The sequence below is a fragment of the Chanodichthys erythropterus genome, chromosome 10 (genome assembly GCF_024489055.1).
Source record: "Chanodichthys erythropterus isolate Z2021 chromosome 10, ASM2448905v1, whole genome shotgun sequence".
Classification (NCBI taxonomy): domain Eukaryota; kingdom Metazoa; phylum Chordata; class Actinopteri; order Cypriniformes; family Xenocyprididae; genus Chanodichthys; species Chanodichthys erythropterus.
This window is the reverse complement of record NC_090230.1, coordinates 52,563,540-52,586,371: the sequence shown is the minus strand read 5'-3', so window position 1 is coordinate 52,586,371 and position 22,832 is coordinate 52,563,540. Positions and strand designations below refer to the sequence as shown.

At 36.0% G+C, this 22,832-nt stretch overlaps 3 protein-coding genes across 5 annotated transcripts in view; 2 read left to right on the top strand and 1 right to left on the bottom strand.

The window, feature by feature from the left end:
- The first annotated feature begins 1,925 nt into the window (after nucleotides 1-1,925).
- On the top strand, nucleotides 1,926-12,506 carry loxa (lysyl oxidase a). 2 transcript variants are annotated; one of them, XM_067395634.1, is made up of 8 exons: nucleotides 1,926-1,982; nucleotides 2,084-2,761; nucleotides 3,429-3,537; nucleotides 4,023-4,160; nucleotides 9,287-9,443; nucleotides 10,684-10,779; nucleotides 10,866-10,981; nucleotides 11,894-12,506. In XM_067395634.1, the coding sequence occupies exons 2-8, from the start codon at nucleotides 2,137-2,139 to the stop codon at nucleotides 11,898-11,900; spliced, it is 1,248 nt and encodes a 415-aa protein (XP_067251735.1). In that variant the 5' UTR covers nucleotides 1,926-1,982; nucleotides 2,084-2,136; the 3' UTR covers nucleotides 11,901-12,506. The 2 variants fall into 2 exon arrangements, 1 of the variants encoding a protein (XP_067251735.1); XR_010896042.1 differs by lacking the exons at nucleotides 10,866-10,981; nucleotides 11,894-12,506 and adding an exon at nucleotides 10,291-10,567.
- Nucleotides 12,507-13,361: 855 nt separating this feature from the next.
- On the top strand, nucleotides 13,362-20,977 carry snx24 (sorting nexin 24). The gene is made up of 7 exons (XM_067398141.1): nucleotides 13,362-13,619; nucleotides 13,969-14,052; nucleotides 15,858-15,962; nucleotides 16,061-16,155; nucleotides 16,290-16,319; nucleotides 16,580-16,644; nucleotides 18,895-20,977. Exons 1-7 carry the CDS (start codon nucleotides 13,551-13,553, stop codon nucleotides 18,963-18,965), a joined length of 519 nt encoding a protein of 172 aa, XP_067254242.1. The 5' UTR covers nucleotides 13,362-13,550; the 3' UTR covers nucleotides 18,966-20,977.
- Nucleotides 20,978-21,092: 115 nt separating this feature from the next.
- The window catches only part of ggcx (gamma-glutamyl carboxylase), a 10,125-nt gene continuing 8,385 nt past the window's right edge, over nucleotides 21,093-22,832 (bottom strand). The window contains exons 13-15 of one of the 2 annotated variants that reach the window (XM_067398140.1): nucleotides 22,663-22,810; nucleotides 21,520-21,724; nucleotides 21,093-21,425 (exon numbers count right to left, since the gene is read on the bottom strand). In XM_067398140.1, the coding sequence (XP_067254241.1) occupies nucleotides 21,266-21,425; nucleotides 21,520-21,724; nucleotides 22,663-22,810 (513 nt within the window). In that variant the 3' untranslated portion in view covers nucleotides 21,093-21,265. The remainder of the gene's footprint in view (nucleotides 21,426-21,519; nucleotides 21,725-22,662; nucleotides 22,811-22,832) is intronic. The other variant, XM_067398139.1, reaches the window with a different exon arrangement.

Here is a 22,832-nt window from a genome sequence, read left to right as displayed (position 1 = left end):
GGTTATCCCTATTTTTTTCAACCACATCTTTTCCTTCCCTTCGCCTCTCTATTAATGTGCTTGGACACAGAGCTCTGTAAACAGCCAGCCTCTTTTGCAATGACCTTTTGTGTCTTGGCCTCCTTGTGCAAGGTGTCAGTGGTTGTCTTTTGGACAACTGTTAAGTCAGCAGTCTTCCCCATGATTGTGTAGCCTACAGAACTAGACTGAGAGACCATTTAAAGGCCTTTGCAGGTGTTTTGAGTTAATTAGCTGATTAGAGTGTGGTGTCTTCAATATTGAACCTTTTCACAATATTCTAATTTTCTGAGATACTGAATTTGGGATTTTCCTTAGTTGTCAGTTATAATCATCAAAATTAAAAGAAATAAACATTTGAAATATATCAGTCTGTGTGTAATGAATGAATATAATATACAAGTTTCACTTTTTGAATGGAATTAGTGAAATAAATAAACTTTTTGATGATATTCTAATTATATGACCAGCACCTGTATATAGTAGCTCATACCAGAGCTTCATTTGACATTGACTCAGCTAATATGTGGTCTTTGGGTTCAGAGCGAAGGCCACAGTGAAATATTATATATGTAATGGATGATACACGTTCAGTGAACCCTTAAATTTAAAGGATTTTCTCTGTTGGTCCACTGAAGAGAGAGGGAAAAAGACTTTGGGAAGGTCTGCAATGTTGGTCCTTGTGGTTTGTCACTGGGCATGAGTGGTTTAAGAGGCTAGACACAGAATTTGAAGACCATTGATTAAGCTTTTCTAACTAGCAATTATGCTTCCTCTGCAAGCCATAGGATGCATCACTCATGGGAAAGTATAAGGCAGTAGTTGGGTCAGATGAGAGCATGTACAGTTAAGGGATAGAGTGGAAGGAGACATCTACGTTAAGGTCTGGGTGGCCCAGGTGCGTTAAGATTGAATGTTATAAACACTGCATCATGTGACGAACGTAGAACAGTTTCCAACTAGACACGGGGCTCCTATTGTAACTAAGCACATGTGATGTTTAAAGTAGCACCTCGTAAACCTGTGAAGGCCCCACACATGACTTTGCTTTCACTTTTCAGAAAAGTGCCAGAAAGTAATAAAGGATTTAGTGAAAGTGATAGGAGGAAAATAAAAAACGGATTTTGTTTTATGAGCAACAACTTCCTGAACAGAAAACATATTGTAAATCTGTTTTGCGCCTACTTTAAAGGCCTTATTCTATGAGAACAATGATATGTGGAGACATTTTTGCCAAGATTTTTTTTTTTTTAAGTGCCTCTTAAAGGTTCATCCAAAAGTCAAACTGAGAGGGATTTGTGACAACACAGCATGAAAACCATTTCTATCTTTCCACAAACATCCTGTTAATAATATTTTGAAGGAAATATTTAATGATGTGAAACTATTTTTTCCATCTGGATCTATTAAGTTCAAAAGTATAATAAAGTATAATAAAAAGTCAGAAAATAAAATGTAAATCCAAAGATTTTTAATTTTAAGTAACAAAAAGTATTTAAACATTTTTGTATTTAAACAAATATTTAAAAAAGTATTTAAACACAAAAAGGTAGGCTATACATTTTTGGAAAATACATGGCACATATTTACACTAGATTTTTTAAGGTTGTTTCCTTTTTATTACTGTGAACATCTTTTCCTTTAATATATACATTTCCAATCATGCTCACATTTTTTTAATTTTATGTGAGCATGATTGGAAATGTAATAAATAATGATTGGAAAATTGCAATAAATATTTTTCCACTGGTGTAAAAGATCCCCACCCCCAAATTCTTTGCATGTTTTTGTCTTATTTTTGAACATGTTGAAGCTCACGTTTTACAGTTTCATAAGAACGGTTACCGGAGCTTGTATAACAAGAAACTTTAAAAATCAGCTCCTCCTCCCTCTTACACTTGCGCATCAGTTAGTCCAAATGCAGAGCAATAGGAGGTCGCATTGAGATCTCACCTTTCCCTTATGTAAGTCTCACTTTATTTAATTTAATTTATTATTATCATTATTTTCAAACAAGCTTTATGAAAAAGCACAACTTAGCCCATTTTTTGTTCCCCCAATTCAGTTACTGGAACATCCGGAAAGCAGAAGAACTGGAGAATCCCATTAAACATAAAAATGAGTACGAGATTAATTGACAAATTAATTTACGCCTTTGCGCATGTGTGTTTATTAAGTTGCATCTTACAAACTGGTCATTCTCAGCGTCAGGGCAACACTGGAGCGGCAGCTCTCAGACAAACCATACAATGGCAGCACAACGGCAAACTCTTTAGTATATTAAGTCAAGGCTCGGAATATCAACCACCGTTAAAACGAGATGGAAACAAAGAGCAGACGCAAGCCAGGCCGATAGCCATCGTTCGCAATGATGATGCGGCTACGAGAACCGACGGCTCAGTTTCTTCTTCTTCTTCTTCTTCACGACCCTCCCAGAGCCGCGGGTCCGCGCGTTTTCCCTCAGGTATCGGTGCGCGCGGTGGTGCCTCGCGCTGGTTATCAGGTGGCGATGGAGCGCGCGCCAGAGGATCATACGGCCGCAGGAATCAAACGGATCAGCTGCTAACATCGGTCAACGGCACCGACAGAACCGCGCGGGATGATGATGTGATGGTCGGAGATGATCCTTACAACCCATACAAGTCTACTGACCCGGACAACCCGTATTATAACTATTATGACACGTACGAGAGACCCCGTCCTGCACAGCGCCCGGGATATGGCACAGGATACTTCCAGTATGGTAAAGACCGATTCTTTCTTTCTTTCTTTCTTTCTTTCTTTCTTTCTTTCTTTCTTTCTTTCTTTCTTTCTTTCTTTCTTTCTTTCTTTCTTTCTTTCTTTCTTTCTTTCTTTCTTTCTTTCTTTCTTCTTCTGTCTGTCTGTCTACATTTGGCAATTGTTGCATCCCCTCATATTTTTGATTGGATTTTAATGGTAACTTATGAAATAAGTAATACAAATTAATTAAGAATTAATTATATCTTTCATAATTAAGTTGCATGATTATTGTGGGTTAAAAATGTTTTGCAGTGCTATGGCAGAAATCAACCATTTTGGTCAGTCAAATCCAGTCACAAAATGCATAATCTGTCCTCTATCTACTGGCTAAAAAAGTTAGGTTAAAAAGTGCATGACGCCATCAGATCCACCTCTTATATTTTAACTGCATAATTACGCGTTTTTAATTTAATTAAAACTGTAAGTTTAAAATAAAGACATCTTTGCAGCAAAAAAAAAAAAGAGAAGAGAAGAAAAAAAAACTTGTTTCGCTGCTCAGGGTGATCTGGTTGGATGGTTTTAGAGGGCTTTGGGACATTTGTCAGGTGGTCAGGCTGGTTTAAGCTGTTATTTTTATAGTTCTGTGCATTTTCTTGTATCTTTTAATAAAACATTTCACTGTTTCATAGGTTTGCCTGATCTTGTGGGAGACCCATACTACATTCAAGCATCCGCCTACGTGCAAAGAGTTCCAATGTACAATCTCAGATGCGCCGCTGAGGAAAACTGCTTGGCAAGGTATTATTACTGATATAAAACAGAAGAACGTAATCAAGATTTTTGGCGCATGGTTCTAGCCAGAGAAGGAGCGTTAGTACGCTCGCATTCCTCTGAGTAACAGATGAGTCATGAGAACCTATTTAAAACCCATGTGGTAGGAACATCCTATAACACAAACCAGTTCTGTGAGAGGGGAAAGAATTAAACGAAAGTCCTGCCACGATGAGAAGTGAGAAACTCTAGAAACAGATTTCACATTAAGCTGTTTACATGGAAAAATGATCACATGCTTGACTGTGAAAGACATTACCAGGGCACACAAGAATATGGTCTAGTCCAGTAAAAGGAGTGTTTCTTTGGAAGCATGCATCTGTAGTTGTTCCATGTGCGCTTGAAATGTGGCCACGGGGCCAAGATACACATTCTGAAAGCTGTTAGAACAATATGAGAAACTCAAGGAATGTCTGATATTTTGTAACCGTTGGGCTGTTTTTGTCGAGCAGCACTGCATACAGGTCCAGCGTGAGAGACTATGACACACGTATGTTGCTGAGGTTCCCGCAGCGAGTCAAGAACCAAGGTACCTCCGACTTTCTTCCCAGCAGACCGCGCTACACCTGGGAATGGCACAGCTGCCACCAGTAAGTCTGATTCTGACAGGTCCAACCATTTGCAGCATTTTCTGCAGTTTTCTCACTTGCATCTTCAGTAATGCATCACAGACCACTATTAAGAACTCTAAAGGGAGTAGATATGATGCAATGAACTGAATTCCAGCAAGAATTTGAAGCTCATTTGCGGCTTTATCATGGTTTGAGTGTTTTATCTGAATCTAGTGCTGGTGGTGCTGTTTTTACAAGGAAAAAAGGTCTGTGTTCTTGTCTAAATGAAAACACTTAGCAGAGGCCCAGTATTGCTGCTTATGCTTCAGTTGAGTCAGTAATAGCTCACTGCATAGTTTTGTCCTGAAGTAAGCCGCGTCTCACCACCAACTATGGCGTACATTTGGACAAGCTCCAGTGTATACAATGACATTAGTTCTTACTCATAAATGGGGCGTAAGGTCTGTGTGCTGACCTGCATTTATTTGATGTGTCATAATATGACCATTTTCTGCTTTTCTTGCCTGTTATTTATTTATTTCTTTCTGCACAAAATGTTCTTTTCCCTGGGGCTACTGAATCATCCAATATGAGACTATTAAGTGTGTTTTTGGCTATACTGCAGATTTCCTGCTCAAAAATTTTCACCCCAAAATGACCATTTTGAATCAATTTCTCAGTCCAAACCTGTATAACATTCTTTATTCTGTGAAACACAAAAGGAGAGATTTTGAAGAATGTACAGGTCGCTTTTATTCCATACAATTAACTGTTTGGCGACTGGAGCTTTCAAGCTGCAAATATGATGCAAAACACCATAAAAACACTGTAAAAGTAGTCTGTTTGACTTATGTGCATTATTTACAGTCTCTTGAAGTCATTTATGTAGCAATGTCTGATTTGTGAATTGATTGTTCTTTTCAGTTGGATCAATTCAATGAATCATTGATTCAGTTCACAAATCACTGAATAATCCAGTTCACAAAAACAGTCTGAAAGATTTGCTCACAAATCTGAATTATTAGTTCACAAATCAGATTGATCTGGTTCAACTCAATTGTTATGTTTCAATCTGAAAATCTTGCAAATTTAACTTAGACTATGCAAAATTGCAATATCACATAAAACATTTGCAATGTTGCTGCAATCAAGGAAGCCACCATGGCTCTTTTATCCTACATCATAAATGGCTTGTGTCTCAGAGCACAGTATATGCAGTCATGTTATCTTGTATTCGTATGTCTTCGGAGACAGTTCTGAGAAGTCATCATTATACCAAATCATTTTGATGACAGACTTTGACTCAGGCATTTCAGAATGACCAAACCAACATTTGACTAGCAGTGGAATGAAATTGTTCCATTTGTTAGTACAGTTATGTTGAGGCAAAGTCACATCACTTTTTCTTTAAGTGTTTTATTGGTAAATGTTTCTCCATTGTAGTTTTCTATCTAATTAAAATTATATGCCTCAATTGAGGGCAAAATGTTTTTTTTTTTAAGTGCACATCTTGGTGTTTCCATCAAATGTTTTTTCATGCAATATGACAAATAAAAATAGGTGGATGGAAACATAGCTAATGTGGTGCTTTTGTGGTGCTTTTGCTGCATTTTTTAAGCCCAAAAGTCCCTATTTATTGTAATTGCATGGAAAACTCTTAATATGTTCTCCTTTTTGAACAAACAAAGAAAAAAATTAAAGCTGCAAGCAACGATTAAAGGGCCCTTGCACAAGGGCTCACTGCCACCCGATGGCCTTAGGAAACCAGTGAACAATGGGCGACATGCATGCAAGCGAGTAAATACAACGGAAATATGGCAGAGTCATTTCAAAGTGCCACACTTCCTGCTGCCAACAGGTGGCACTTTGACTGTAACTGAATTTTGCCATGTAGATGTCTTCAGGCCAGGACTATTATCAAATGTGAAGTTTGCAGCAGATCAAACATTGTATGCCTGAGTTACAACAACTTTCTGTTTCGTGGTGTTAAAGGGTTAGTTCACCCAAAAAAGAAAATTATGTCATTAATGACTCACCCTCATGTCGTTCTAATCCCGTAAGACCTCCGTTCATCTTCGGAACACAGTTTAAGATATTTTAGATTTAGTCCGAGAGCTTTCTGTCCCTCCATTGAAAATGTATGTACGGTATACTGTCCATGTCCAGAAAGGTAATAAAAACATCATCAAAGTAGTCCATGTGACATCAGTGGGTTAGTTAGAATTTGTTGAAGCATCGAAAATACATTTTGGTCCAAAAATAACAAAAACTATGACTTTATTCAGCATTGTCTTCTCTTCCAGGTCTGTTGTCAATCCGCGTTCACGACTCCGCAGTGACGCTGCTGACGTGTTATCCGGTGCGCCCGAGCTTCGCCCCACTCGATTCCGGATTTTTTGGAATCGATTCCGATTCCTGTTTTTTCGATTCCTCACTGTTATTTTCATTTTTTTTTTTTTTTTTATACCAACACCGTCTAACATTGTCGCGTCTTACCGTGCCACACAGCGAGAAACTCTCTACACCGGGCGTGACAAAGCGACCGTTGCAAATCCATTTGTCCTTCCTATTAGACGTATTGCGAGTGCTGCTTGTTCATAGTACGAGGCATTTACTTAGGGGATTTGTCACGTCCTGCTACCTGCGTCAGGTGTAGACAGTAGACAGTGTAAAGACTAGGAATATGTTCACCATATACATATATGTGGTAGATTCTATTTATATACCTACCTACCTTACACACACGTATATGTACATTTATGTATGTGGATAGATAGATTTTTATTTATTTGTGGTACATATATTTCATCCAGTATCATAAACTTTTTCATAAAACTTTTTTTAGGGCCTTTACACATATAAATATTCTTCGCGTGAGTATGATTGATTGTTGTTGTCGATTGATTTATTCTTCTTGTCCTAAACTAGAACGAGTAAGATCAAACGCAGCCCAGCAACCGATTCTAAAGATTTCATTGGGTCAGTCATTGCGCTGATTGCCTACACAATGCTGAAATAATCATCCTACCCTAAACCATACTCTGTGTCCATTTATTTAGTCTGAACTTTATTTCTTTACATGTGAGGTGATTGTATTGACAAATGAAATCTGCTACAGGTCGCAGTTTGTGTTAAAAAAAATATTAAAGAGGAGTCGATTCCCCTTAATGGAATCGATTCCAACCTTTGGAACCGACTCTCAATTCCCAATGCCTCAGAATTGATTTTAGAATCGATTCCCAGCCCTATCATTTACAGTTTGAGGGAGACGCACGCTGTAAACAAAACAACCTTCGTAAACATGTCTAAGGATTTCGACACAGAGGAAGACTTGCAGTTTTTTTGCTCAGCCATATTTATTTGAACCCGAATACACGGACTAAGGACTAAGAGCGATGGAAAAAGCTCCTACACAGCAGCAACCGCTGTCACAAGCAGCGTCACGCGGAGTCGTGAACGTGGATTGACAACAGACCGGGAAGAGAAGACAATGCTGAATAAAGTCGTAGTTTTTGTTATTTTTGGACCAAAATGTATTTTCGATGCTTCAAAAACTTCTAACTAACCCACTGATGTCACATGGACTACTTTGATGATGTTTTTATTACCTTTCTGGACATGGACAGTATACCGTACATACATTTACAATGGAGGGACAGAAAGCTCTCGGACTAAATCTAAAATATCTTAAACTGTGTTCTGAAGATGAACGAGGTCTTACGGGTTTGGAACGACATGAGGGTGAGTCATTAATGACATAATTTTCATTTTTGGGTGAACTAACCCTTTAATCGCATACATTAGCACTTAGCCAGGTGTTGCATGATTTAACGCGTTTCTAGTATGTTTGGCACTTCGTGGCATATTGAAATGGGTTTCTGGGAGTGAGTTACAGTGTAAAGCATAACATTTTCTGTTGCCAGCAAATGGCACCATGACTAACTGAATATTGGCATATAGATGTCTTTATGCCAGGACTCTTATCACACGTGTAGTTTGGGGCAGATCGGACATTGTATGCCTGACTTACAACAGCTACCTCTTTCATGGTGAAACATCAGACTTTGTCAGTCGCCACGGACACGCCCTTCAACGGAAGCTCAAGTTCTTCGGAATTTAACATTACTAAGGCCTTAAGATTAGACTGACAACATATGATGTTGTTCTGTTTAAATGTCTATGACGAGTTAATCTCAATGTAAAACATGTCATTTCCTGTTACCCACAGGTGGCGCTATGACTGTAACTGAATATTGCCATGTAGATGTCTTCAGGCCAGGTCTCTAATAAAATGTGAAGTTTGGGGCAGATCGGACATTGTATGCCCGAGTTACAACAACTTGCTGTTCCATGACAAAACATCGAAATTTGTCAGGCTGCCACGGACACGCCCTTCAGCGAAAACTCTAGATCTTCGCAATTTAACATCTCAAAGGCCTTTAGATTAGACCAAATATGATGTTGATCTGATTAAATCTCTAGGAGGAGTTTGTTAAAGTAGAACGTGTGGAAATGGCAAATACTGACAAAATTTGGCAGAGAAAATTCTAAATATCTCACTTACTGTTGGATTTTCAGATTTTGTACCCAGAGCTTTTTTGTAGGTATTGGGCTGTTACATCTGTCTACCGAATTTCATACCTGTACGTAAAACGTAGCATGAAGGGTGCTTGATTGAAATTTTGTAGGTGGCGCTATTGTGCCATTTTGCCACACCTAATTCTAAAACCCATATCAGACGTAAATTGTCACGACTTCTGACGCTTGTTCAAACTTTCATGAGTTTTTGAGCATGTTTAGGCCCTCATGAGAGATTTTTGATTTTTGTGTGAACTGTCCTCTTAACAGTTTCACTGGTTCCATTAAAACAGTTTGAGGTGCACTAAGCAGAGGCTGGTGTGGTGTAAATTCCTGCTCACACACCGGCCACGGAGTTCATCTGGAAAGGCTCCACATAACATTCTTCTCTGCCTGAAGTTCTGATATATGTCCCAGTGTTAAGGAAATTCATTAATTGGATTAAAGTGTTGAAAACAAATGGCAGGCAATCTAATTCTGATTAACTAGCCCACTTAGCAATGTGATTCCCAGAGGCAGGCAAAATTTGAAATGCACCAGTTGGAAATCATGCATGATGATAACCTGATTTATTTTGCTGGCTCTAGGCACTACCACAGCATGGACGAGTTCAGCCATTATGACCTGCTGGACGCCTCTTCTCAGAGAAGAGTAGCAGAAGGACACAAGGCCAGTTTCTGTCTTGAGGACACGTCCTGTGACTACGGCTACTACCGACGATATGCCTGCACCTCCCACACTCAGGTCACATTCATTTATTAAAGTCGGCATGAAACGTTGCGATAATGTTTTTTTCCCTGTTGTGATGTACTGTCACCTTGGAATTGTAAAGGTTCTATCTGGCATTTGTGTCAAAATTGAGTTATTCACATCAGTTATTCTGAAAAACCTTGAAGCTCAATATCTCAAAACTGCTTAGAATGCAGTTAGTACCTTATAATTCCAAGGTGGCAATATATCCAGCTTCTTGAACAAGAAAAAAAAGTAGGGCATTGGGGAATTGATTGGATGGTTGTGGTTTGCTATTAGTGGCTCTCATGTGAGAGACAGGTTGTCCCACCCTCACGCCAGTAAACACGTCATCAGAGAAGAGAAGAGAGGGAGGAGGAGAAGTTATTTTCATTAAAGATTACGAGGCACATGAATTAAAAAAAAGATGTGCACGGATCATTTATAATAAATACGTCAATATGCCACAGAAAATACGAATTGTCCATTTGAATTCATTGTGACTTTAAAGTAATTGTTTATGTATATATTTCTATGATTCTGTTCCAAAACTACAGAAATGAAATGAAACCTGATATGTGAAGTATTTGGAATGCTCTGCTTTGGTAGAAACTCTGTCCTTCTCATGAAAAGCACAACAGACTCAACTTACAATTGATTTCAAAAGACTTTGAGGTTAGCATGTTGCTAACCTCAAAGGGGTTCCATTAGAATGTGCCTTTTTTTTTTAAAAATTCGACAAATATTCGAAATTCAAATTTTTTTTTGACAGCCCTAATCATTTATCTGTGCACATCATCATTTTTTAAATTAATGTGCCCTTGTATTCTTTCATCAAAATAACTTCTCCTCCCTTTTGCAGCAATATCTCTTCTCTTCTCTGATGAAATGTTTACTGACACGAGGTCGGGACAACCTGTCAATCACATGAGATCCACCAACAGCAAACAACAACCATCCAATCATCCAATCAGTTCGCCATGGACAAAATCAAGCCCCGACCTACATTTTTTCCTTTTTCAGAAGATGGATATACATCACAATAGGGAAGAAAAGACTATCGTAACTTCTGTTTCATGCCATGTTTGATCCTTTAACCTTACTATAGCAGTACCATGGTCCAGTCATGGCATGATATGGTAACGCCATAGTACTTTGTGAAAAATAGTTTTTTACATTGTACTTTAAGGTACATCAAATTACATACCTTTACCATTTTACATGTGCTGAAAGTATACTGTTGTTGTTGTTCCAGGGTCTGAGTCCAGGTTGTTACGACACTTACAATGCCGACATTGACTGCCAATGGATAGATATTACCGATGTGAAACCTGGAAACTACATCCTCAAGGTTTATTGCCTTAATCAAATTAATAGTTATTGAGTTATTGTATTCAAGTTCCTGAGTTCCAGCCTGTTTTTCCCTTTCTGGTTTAGGTTAGTGTAAATCCCAGTTACCAGGTGCCAGAGTCGGACTACAGTAACAATATCGTGCGCTGTGATGTACGTTACACCGGAAACTACGCTTATGTTTCAGGATGTCATATTTCGCAGTGAGTATACCTTAAAGGGATAGTTTATCCAAAACTGAAAATTCTGTCATCATTTACTCACCCACACCCGTAAGACCTTTGTTCATCTTCGGAACACAAATGAAGATATTTTTAATGAAATCTGAGCGATTTCTGTCCTTCCATTGACAGCTACTCAACTACCACTTTGATGCTTCAAAAAGTTCATAAAGAGATCGTAAAACTAATCCATATGAATTGAAATTTTTTGAAGAGACACGATCACTTTACATAATGAAAAGATTGAATTTAGGCTTTCACATATAAACATTAATTAGGGAACATAAACAGAAGCTCAATCGAACCTGCTTGACATGCGAGAACATGTGGAAGCTCGAACGTGCTGTGTAACACACAAGAATGAACCTCATTAGTTCTTGTGGAAGCTCAAAAATGCTGCATAACATGAGAATGAAACTCATTGGTTCCTGCTGAAGCTCAAACGTGCTGCGTAACACACGAGAATGAAACTCAATAGTTCCTGCTGAAGCTCAAACATGCTGCGTAACACACAAGAATGAAACTCAATAGTTCTTGCACGTCAAGAAAACATGCTTGAGCTTCCATTTACCATAACTGATGTGTCCGCTGATAAATGTTTATATGTGAATAAAAGCCTGAATTAAATATGTTAAGCATATAAAGTAATTGAGTCTTCAGAAAATTTGGACTTTAGTATTATGATATCTTTATGAACTTTTTGAAGTGTCAAAGGGGTAGTCTTTATTTGTGTTCCGAAGATGAACAGAAGTCTTACGGGTTTGGAACTACATGAGGATGAGTGAATGATGACAATTTACATTTTTGGGTGAACTAACCCTTTAAATATTTCAAATGATTAGGGCAACTGCATCGAGTTAAATGTAACGTATTAATGTTTTTGGTTTATTTCAGGTATTAAGAATCTACTAAATCAGGAATAGGGAAAGATCATCAGAAATGAAGTTTGATTATAAAAAACCTGCAACAAAGTGAACAGATAAATGGACGGCGGTCATGGGCCACTTTCCTGTTTGTGAGAGCCAATAATCAGCAGGGCATTTTAGTGTTGACTATGCCACACAATATAAAAACCTGAGGCATAAGTACAGTTTTACAGTGAATTGCATTATTAATTTTTTTTTGGTTTTGTTTTTTTTTTTCTTTAAAATTATTAAACAAAAACAATAAGTGTCCAGGGTCATATTGTGCTGGATTCTTCCTAAAAATTGGATAAAATGTTGGTTATACTGCCAGAAACTGCCAGTTTGCAGAGATACCACACATTCCCCAAAAAATTCAGCATCATTCTCTCAGACTGATCAAATATAAAAATTAAACCATCAGATGTTGATCCACACTAGGGTTTTTACCTAAAACATGCTTTTTTGTGCTAGAGCGATGCTTTTGTTGTGTATTCTAAGTAGATATTTATATACAGATACTCATATTACTGCAACACGTTTTATATATGAAATGAAAATTACTTGAATAAACTTCACACTCAGCCTTATTAAGTGAATTTGTCTTATTTGTATTCTGACTTGGTATTGTCACTTTATGACAATTAACATCATAAATTGTGCTTAAACTTAAAATAACAACATAACAACATAAAATGTTGTTTGGCCACCTCAGGTGGTTAAAATAAATATTATATGTGCTGTTGTGTTTTACAAATGTTTTATATGAGGTTTGCAATATTTGTAACATTTTGGGATGTGTCTGAATACAGTTTTGTGTGATTTCTTTATTTTCTAAAAATGTAAAATATTTTTGCGCATTATATATATATATATATATATATATATATATATATATATATATATATATATATATATATATACACACACAACCTGTCAGGCCAAGGAAGAGGAGGAAATGGTGGATATAATCATAGCCATATAACTTTAATAATAAACCAAAAACAAATAAGATGATCCAAATTGCAGGAGTAAACAAACGTAACAGTTTTGGCGTAAACACGAAGACAATACTGGACTACACTGAGCAGAACTAAACTAAGGGCTTAAAAAGTACCTGACATACATACATACATACATAAAATTTAAGTCCTTTTATAATTTGTCTTACAGTAAATTTGGTAACCGAGCTGAATGGATGATGTCGACAATTATAATACGTTTAACTGAAACTTCAGTCAGATATAACTGAAACCCAAATGCATTCATTACAATACATACCTCTAACAGCAACCGTTTTACTCATTTAGGGAACAGATATCCCAACTAGCTACTTTTTTTTTTTTCCTTTTTCTTTTTCCCTCCAACTAGCTTCCTGTCTGATATGGCTGGAAAATCACGCTCATCGCTGCAATGTGTTGTTCTGTTGTTTTCTCTGTCAGACCGATAGGCGGCAGCATTACATCTGCAGACCAGCCGCTGAACCTCCTGTGTGCGCTGGAGAAGAAGCGCGTGGAATATTTTCAATTCTTAAGTCAGGTGTTCAGTGAACTCGACAACCAATAAAACTACACCGTTGGGCCCACTAAAATCTCTTACAGTTATCTGACCTTGTGTGCCAGATTATCATTGATTAATCTCGTTGGATCATGCATCCTATAGATGTGTCAATCCCGTCTTTTCGATCGGAGGGCAGTAACGTGGAGAAGGGCTACACGGTGAGTTCAACAGCTACTTTCAAAATGAGCCAGCGGGTGTAAACACGCTTCCATTAATACACGATAATATTAAACGTTAGACTTCACCTCAGTATATAACGACAAATGTCGATTTTATACGTAGACTTTTTGGCAGTGTCTCAAAACCTAGTGAGCTGACTACTGAGAGCATGTTTGGGCGCGTTTGAACACTCCAACCGCGCCTACGATGCCAATAAATGATGTCTAGGTTTTGATATAGCCTGTATTTAAAGTAAATTCATCCTGATATTTATGAGCCATCTCGGCTCACTCAAATAGACTGTATTATATTTGAAGGAAATGATGGAAACGCACTTTGTCTTGCCAGGTTTTTAAGATCGAGGTGCTCATGTATGGTAGACAGCATACTGTTGAGAAACGATACAGTGAATTTCACGCCCTGCATAAAATGGTAAGCACCATTTTAACCACAATACTCTTTATCACACTGCAATAAAGTACGTAATGATATAATGTATTTGGTAGTAAAAACGTGGATCAGAAGAAACTGGGAATGTACATTGTTGTGTAAACTAACATTCATTAGCTATAAGAAGTGAGTATCCAGGGCTCAACCACAACAATGATAATTTATTTTTATTTTTCTGTATGTCAGAAAGCCTTCAGGTAACACATTTTACAGATATCTATACATTAACATTAGTGTATGAGGTAGTTAACATAAACTAGAGATGAGCAGCATTTATTCCTCTTTATTGTTATGACACAGTTGTAAATTTTGTTGTAAGCAATTGTGCCAAATATGAAATAATTACATAGTGAAAAACACAACATAAAAAATATCAAAATTAAGTCAAATCTTTTAATAAACTCATAAGGCTTCAAAAGTCTAGCAGTTCTGTTATTGCATAAGTCTGGGGATGAAATTAAGAGAATTGTATTCAAGAAGGTTTGAGGCACAAAGGAGAATTAAACCTTTTTTTAATTTGTAAGTGAAACATTTTGCTTCCAATATAAAGAAATTGGCAACGTATTCAAAAGATAAATGATCAGGGTTTCTGTAGGGCTGATAAATGAAAGCGCTTAAGTCAGATCAGAATTCATTCCTTATGTTACAATCAAATAATAAACTGCATCTGTTTCTTCAAATACACAGCAGCAGAATGAGCATGTCCTATCAACGACAGAGAATTTAGAAATAGAAGAAGTAACAGGATTTTTTTATTATTATTATTATTATTATTATTATTATTTAAAAATGGACTTACTTAATCATATTATATATGTAAAACTTTCCCGGTACTTTTCCAAACTATGGATGGAACAACGGATGGCAGTCCGATTAAAGATCTGGCGTTACTTCCATTTCTTATTTATATATTTATCTATATTATGTCTATATTTAATATTTATAATTTAATGTATTTATAAATTTACATTAACCTAAATTTTTATATATATATATATATATTAGTAACACTTACAATAAGGTTCATTAGTCAAACATTGGTTAATATATTAACTAACCATGAGCAATACGTTTGTTACTAATTATTTACTAATCTTCATTAACATAATATTCATGTTAGTTCACATAGTTAACAAGATTTTAATAATGTATTAGTAAATGTTGAAATTAACATTAACAAAGATTAATAAATGCTGTAGAAGTGCAGTTTATGTTAACTAATGTAGTAAACTAATGTTAACTAATGAACCTTATTGTAAAGTGTTACCATTATAAGATGTAAAAATGATTGTTTATTTTTAATTAATGAAATATAATGCATTAAGTAATATATTTTGACTTTTACAGCAAAGTGGGATTGTCCTGATTCCTGAAACATTCTTATAGTCGTCCCAGGGTGATTCCAAAGTGCCAATATTTATTATTATTGTTGTTATTATTACATAACCGCATGTACATGTGAAAAAGCAAATAAGTTCCTTGGAAAACAACTGCAAGTTTTCAGCAAAATTCCTCAGATAAGCAGAATGTTTTAGTTTTGTACTTTTTATTTACTGTATGTGGTCAGAAAGAATGTAGTTGTCTATGCATACATCAGGACTAAATGATTGTGAGGAAAAGAGGATATTTGACATCAAAATCAGATGATGTGGACTTTTACGCAATTTACAGTTTTGGCAAAATGCAGAAATTCCTCTTGAAGAATGTGCTTGCCCTGTATGTAAACTCTAGAGACGCCTTCTGGCAGTTTGTAACATGTTTTTCCCCTCTAACTACTATTTCCATAGCTTAAAAAGACAATTAAACCTCCAGAAATCCCTTCGAAGCATGTGAGGAACTGGGTGCCTAAGGTTCTTGAGCAGAGGAGACAGGGACTAGAGCTCTACCTCCAGGTACTGATCGGTTTGCAGAACAAATGAAATCACACAGTGACAAACAGCCCCTTTCCTGTATTCTGGAATAACCATTTGATTATTTTTTGTGCATGTAGACTATAATCATGGAAAATGAGGTTCTTCCAAAGATATTCTTGGATTTCCTCAATATCCGCCATTTCCCGTCACTGCCAAAAACTGAGAGTTGTGGGTAAGGCTTTATAGTGTGTAATTTTGTCTGAAGTAAAGGCCTTAGAAAGCAGATCTTTAGACAAACAAAAACTTTTCAATATAGTAATCATTGTACAATGAACGTGTGTTAAAGTGATTCTTTTTTCTGTTTAGATCATTTGAAACTGAATCGGAGGAATCAAGGTATGTTGGCTGCTTTGATTGCAATTTTTACATCTGAAAGAAGCACAGAATGTAAAAATCCAAACATTTCAGAAGCAGTTTGATGTGTGACTTATAAAAGCATTTTTGAGAAGTTATTGCGCTGCCTGGGAAATGACACCACCCTCGTGATGAATTTCACAGTCAGCTTTGTGTTTTTTTTAACACTCTCATCATAAACCGAACTAGTTTGTGAGTCATTCTGTTCTCTTTCTCTGACCTTTCCTCTCCAAACACTGCAGTAAACTGACACATCAACCAGCACTTCTCTTCCAGAGGGATCCCTATCTGCTGCCTGCCACCAACGGTACACATCTTTCAGCTTTAATTTTTAAAGGGGCAGAAGAATGCAGGTGCATTCATGTTTCCTTCACTGGTCTTTGGGAGTGACAGATACACAAAAAATATTAAGCATATATACTAAAATATATAATGGGTAATAAAATAAATACATTAAATGATATATATAAAACATTGATAAATATTAAATGTATATACTGACAATTCAGTAAGATTTCCCCCTGTAGTCAATAATTTTATCCCTAAAAAGTTCAACAAAAATGAAAATTATCCCATGATTTACTCACCCTCAAGCAATCGTAGATGTATATTACTATCTTCTTTCAGATGAACACAATCGGAGATATTTTTTAAAAATATCCTTAGTCCTCCAAGGTTTATAATGGTTGTGAATGGGGGGCCCATGTTTTGAAGCCAAAAATAATGCATTCATCCATTAAAAAAAGTAATCTATATGACTCCAGGGGGTTAATAAAGGCCTTCTGAAGCAAAGCGATGCATTTTGTAAGAAAAATATCCATATTTAAAACTTCATAATTTCAATAACTAGCTTCCGGCGGACGACCGTACGCAGAATTAAAAACTTGATTTTCATCACAGGGGGTCTTTAATAGTATTTGAAAGAAATGTTCATCAAGGCTACATTTATTTGATCAAAATGCAGTAAAAAAAGTAATACTTATTTCAATTTAAAGTAACTTTTTAATTGTAATAATAAGAATTGCAATATTTTAAAATGTAATTTATTCCTGTGGTGGTAAAGCTGTATTTTCAGCATCATTATCAGCATCACATGATCCTTCAGAAATCATTTTAATATGCTGATTTGCTGCTCAATAAACATTTCTTATAATTAACAATGTTGAAAACAGCTGTGCAGCTTAATATTTTTATGGAAACAATACATTTTTTTTTAGAATTCTTTGATGAATAAGAAATGTAAAAAGAACTGCATTCATGCGAAAAAAATCTTTTGCTACATTATAAATGTTTTTACTGTCACATTTGATCAATTTAATGTATCTTTGCTGAATAAAAGTTTCTTTTCAGTAGTGTATATATATGTGTGTATATTGATATTGAACTTAAAGGGTCAGTTCACCCAAAAATGAAATTTCTGTCATTAATTACTCAGCCTCATGTCATCCTAAACCCTTAAGACAAAAAAAATTATGATATTTTTGAAGAAATATGAGGGTTTCTGAACCACACATTGGCAGCAATGTCATTGTACATTTTGAGGTCCAGAAAGGTACTAAAGACCATTAAAAAAAAATCAATATGACTACAGTGGTTCAACCTTAATGTGACGAGAATACTTTTTGTGCGCAAAAACAAAATAAAAACTAACTTAATTCAACAGTTTCTTCTCTCCTGTCAGATTCGTGCGCAGTTGACGCAATGAATGCAGTGCAGCGCTTCTGCGTTTACGTCAGAATGCCGGCTCAGTATTGGCTGACACTGTACATGTGAGCACCATGACGCATGTGTGTGATGTAGACTCAGGAGCCGGCCAATAATGAGTCGGCATTCTGACGTAAATACAGAAACGCTGCACTGCGTTCACTACGTCAACAGCGTAGAAGAATAATTTGTGTTCCGAAGATGAACGAAGGTCTTACGGGTTTGGGACATGAGGATGAGTACTTAATGACAGAAATTAAATTTTTGGGTGAACTAACCCTTTAATTCATGTCACCTTTATTTATATAGTGCTTTATACAATACAGATGTACATAAACTGGTATAAAAGCAGATAAACAGGAAAAATTGTTATCAAAGATGCAAACATCAAATATGAGACAAATTCTGCTGTAAAGACAAAAAGGTCATGTGATTCAGTTTGTCAGTTCAATAACTGTAAAGTTAATCAATTAAAAAATCACGGAGTTTTGTTCGATAACAATGTGAAATCAAAATTGATGCACCATTTTATCCATTTATATTGAATCAGGCTGAATGAACACAAATATTGATGTGAATCAGTCAGACAACTCCCATCCTGTCTGAACTGACTTAGATGACTCATGCCCTCACTGAACCACAGGTTACTATATCTGAATTGAATTGAACTGAGCTGAGACTTTAAGCAGTCTAATTACTGTTCATTTGTCACTGTGTAGTTAAAGTTACAGAGTCTTGTTGCAATAAATAGTATTTTACTGAAAGACATCCTGCAAAAACAGTCCTGTATTAAACACTGAATATGTATTATTTGACATATAAAATTCAATGAATGCTTTTCAATTGCTTGCAGATACGTTTTCAAATATGGTTATTGAAGGTGTGATACGTGGAATATTTTATCCAGACTTCCAGCCGAGGTAGATCTCAGCACTACGGATGGCATCACATCAAGTTCACGGATAAAAAAGGATTCATATTCATACACCAACACTAAATCACGCAGCACCAGTTTAACAGACTCACTCATTACAGCCTTTAGAGTGTAGTTTGGTTTCAACACTCCATGAGATTTTGTTTTATTTTTGTGTTCTGTAAATGTAGGAATTGAGATTTAATTTTAGTGAACATTCATATTGACTGTCGAATCAAGGTCTCATTTAATATGAGCAGTACCTCCGCATGTATTTGCACATCTCTCCTCGTGTCATATGAGGTCAGATGGATTCTCATCCACTGACTGTATGTTTCTCAAGATGAGGTGACTTATCAAATAAGGAAGTTGTTGGAAGAGCCTTTAACTTTAACATTGTTATTGAATTATTGTATGAACGTTATTTACTTAGTTTTTTATGTGGCAATTGTTGATTACCAGCTTATAATTTGCAAAAAGGGAAGTAATGGGTGAACCAAACCAGTGTAAAGCCAGTTTATATATATATCTTATCATGTTACTGCCCAGAACTGTGAAAGGAGAGTTATTGTTAAAAGTAAAAAAGAACTTAATTTACTGTGCAAGTTAGCTTTGCTAACCTGGAGCTAAGTAAATCCTTTTTCAGTGGGTTATCTTCTTTGTAAATGCAATTTAGTCTGGACTAATATTAGTCTACATTTTTTAGGAACTTCACTGTGTAGTAAGAAAGCATGTGAACACTAGTTTTAAAAGCTTTTACACTACTGATGGAAGTCGTATTGGTGAAGATAATGCAGTTTTGAGAGGTTATGAGACACAGCGGTTGTTAAACCTGTTTAAATGTTATAAAGCTAACAGCAAATGAAAATGGATTTATGTACCATTTCAAGCAGTTCTATAGAATTTCAGTGCTTATTTTCATTTATATGTCTTAATTCTGTGTGTGGATGATGTGCCATTCCATTATGTTTTATTGTTGACACTTTGGATTGTCTCTTGCACTTTAACAAGGGTGAAAAGATCAGTTGTATCTGAATATCATTTTAAACCTGATCGCAATAAAACACACATTTATTCATTAACTAAATACTTTGTCACCTCTCAAGCATGGTATAATGACACGTTGGGTTAGTGTTGCACTTTATTCAAAAATTGACACAAATTCCAACAGCTTTCTTGCATTCTCAATCCCACAATAACAGTGTGCATATAAAAGGTTGACTTCATGTTGCATAAAATGTTTTAGGCCACCCATGTTTTCAAAAACAGCATTTTGCATAATGAAACTTATGCATTAACAACAATTAAGTACCTGCCCATGGTTGGCACTTTTTACAGCCAAGATTTGTCCAATTGAAAGATGACCTGATCATTTCTAAGATTGAGATTAAACATAACAGGATCCCTTAAGCACAAATGAGTGAATTAAGATAAAAGCTTTTAATTGGTTAAAAGGAAAATATCTGTTTCAAACATTCTCAGAAAAGGCCAAGTTTCATTTATTTTTTTGAATACTGAAAAAGTAATTGTAAATTAATTGCTTTTAAAGACTCCATGTTAATAAAGAACCAAGTAAATCTTAGTGTCATCATTACTTGCACATCAGTAACCAGTTAAAAGAGAAAAATAATAAAAAATAGTTAAAGGGATAGTTCAACCAAAAATTCTAAATATAAATTCTGTCACCACTGTTTCAAATCTGTGTGACATCCTTGGAACACAAAAGGAGACATTTTTAAGACTGTTCCCACTGTTTTTTTTTTTCTGTTTTTTTTTCATACAATGAAATTTGAATAAAGACAAACTCCAAAAACAGAATAAGATACTGTAAAATAGTCTTTTACGACTTACTACAGTAAATTCCAGGTCTTTTGAAGCCATATGACAGGGCTATGTTAAGAACAGGACCATTTTAATAATCATTCACAAATCTTAAAATCTTAACTATCATATGGGTTTAGAACAGGGGTTCCCAAACATTCCTGGAGCCTCCCCAACACTCTTTAATCAAACACACATGATTCAGATCATCAGCTCACTAGTCGAGACTCCCAAGACCTGAAATGGGTGTGTCAGGCAAAGGACACATCCAAAATGTGCAGTGCTGGGGAGGCTCCAGGAATGTGTTTGGGAACCCCTGGTTCAGAACAACATGAGGGTTTGTAAAAGATTTTTATATTTTGGGCTTAAAAGGGGGGGACAAAAATGACCAAACTGTAAACAATAAATCACGGAATGCTCCAAAAATACTGACCTACTAAAGCATTTGTTTATTTGCTGCCAGCCAGCAGCTCAGTAACAGTCTCTTTTCTCACAGCTCTCCGTGGCCCACCTCATCTTTAAGACGCTCGTCCTGATTGGCCTCACTCTCGGGCTCCTTCAGGTTGGCGTAGGCCACTTCTCTTGTCAGTTGCTCTAGTGGTGGCAAACCTACAGCCAGGTTACGCAAAGCGATGGCTGTCATCAGGAACCTTAAGAGATGAACCAAAATAACAATTCATTTGTACTTGCATTCATTTGTCGCGATTGTAGACATTTAATATCTCACTTAATACCTCAACATACCCTCGTCTAATCGAGTAGTATTTCTTTGAGGCAAATCTCTGGAACCTCTCGACCACAGAAGCTTCTCGACGCTTTTTCACCTCCTGTATGCGCTTCTGTCGTTTGAGGAAGATTCGTACTACAGGGTCAATTACGCTGTTGTCTGAGTCCTGGTCGTCGAGACCAGTGATTAGTGGCTGCAGTTCAGGAGGCAAAGGCTCTGTTTCTAGAAACGGAAACAAGTTATGTCTGCTTATTTAGGGTAGCTACACAAAAAATATAATGGCTTCTTTTAGCCCCATTGATGTATAAAGATCTTATGCTACAAAATAATGGAATATTGCAGTATTTATTATTAATGATTTATCGATGCCCATAATTTTTTATAATTCACGTGCCTCGTAATCTTTAATCAAAATAACTTCCCCTCCCTCTTGCAGCAAAATGTCTTCTTTGATAATGTGTTTATTGGCGTGAGGGTGGGACAACCCGTCACTCACATGAGATCCACCAATAGCAAACCACAACCATCCAATCAAGTTTCACTCGGATATACACCACAATAGGGAAGAAAAGACTACTGTTTTTGTTAATTGAAATAAAATATAAATATTAGATTTAGATTAGATTAGATATATTAAAAAAGAAAATTAGAAATGTTACCTTGGCAACTGACTGAAATAAGTTTAAATTTAAGCACCAAAATTACTAAAACTGAAATAAAAAGTAAGTAAATCTGAATGGAAATGTAAAAAGAAAAAAAAAAAAAAAGACAAAAATTACTAAAATAAATTACAATAAAAGCTGAAAATATAAAGGTAATTCACAATATTAAATACTATAATAGTCTATAAAAACTAAAATAACACTGAAGTATATTTACAAAAAATCTCTGTTCATATTGTAAATAAAGAACAGTTCTGGGTTTTGCTGCAATTTGTTTTGTGGCTTGCTTATTCTATTTTTTTTTTCCAATTTGAATTCCCATCGTTTGTGTGAACAGTTTGCAGCGTTGGATTGACAAATACATATGTACAAATCAAAGTAACTATGTTAAAGAGAATAATCTGATCATGTGAAAATTATTGGTAAATGACAAAGAATTATTTTAATCTGAAGGAATTTGTAATCAAAGTTTTCCCATGTAACCGAAAAGTAACTTGCCCGTTCCATTGCGCACTTTCTCCTGAAGTTCAGAAAGCTTTGTGAAGTTCTTCTGAAGCTCCGCCTCAGTAGTATTTACATAAATGTACATGTAACAGGATGGCCCTTCAGACACAGTGTACACCTTATGGTACGCACCAGCTGGAATCTTAATACACAATAATGAAATG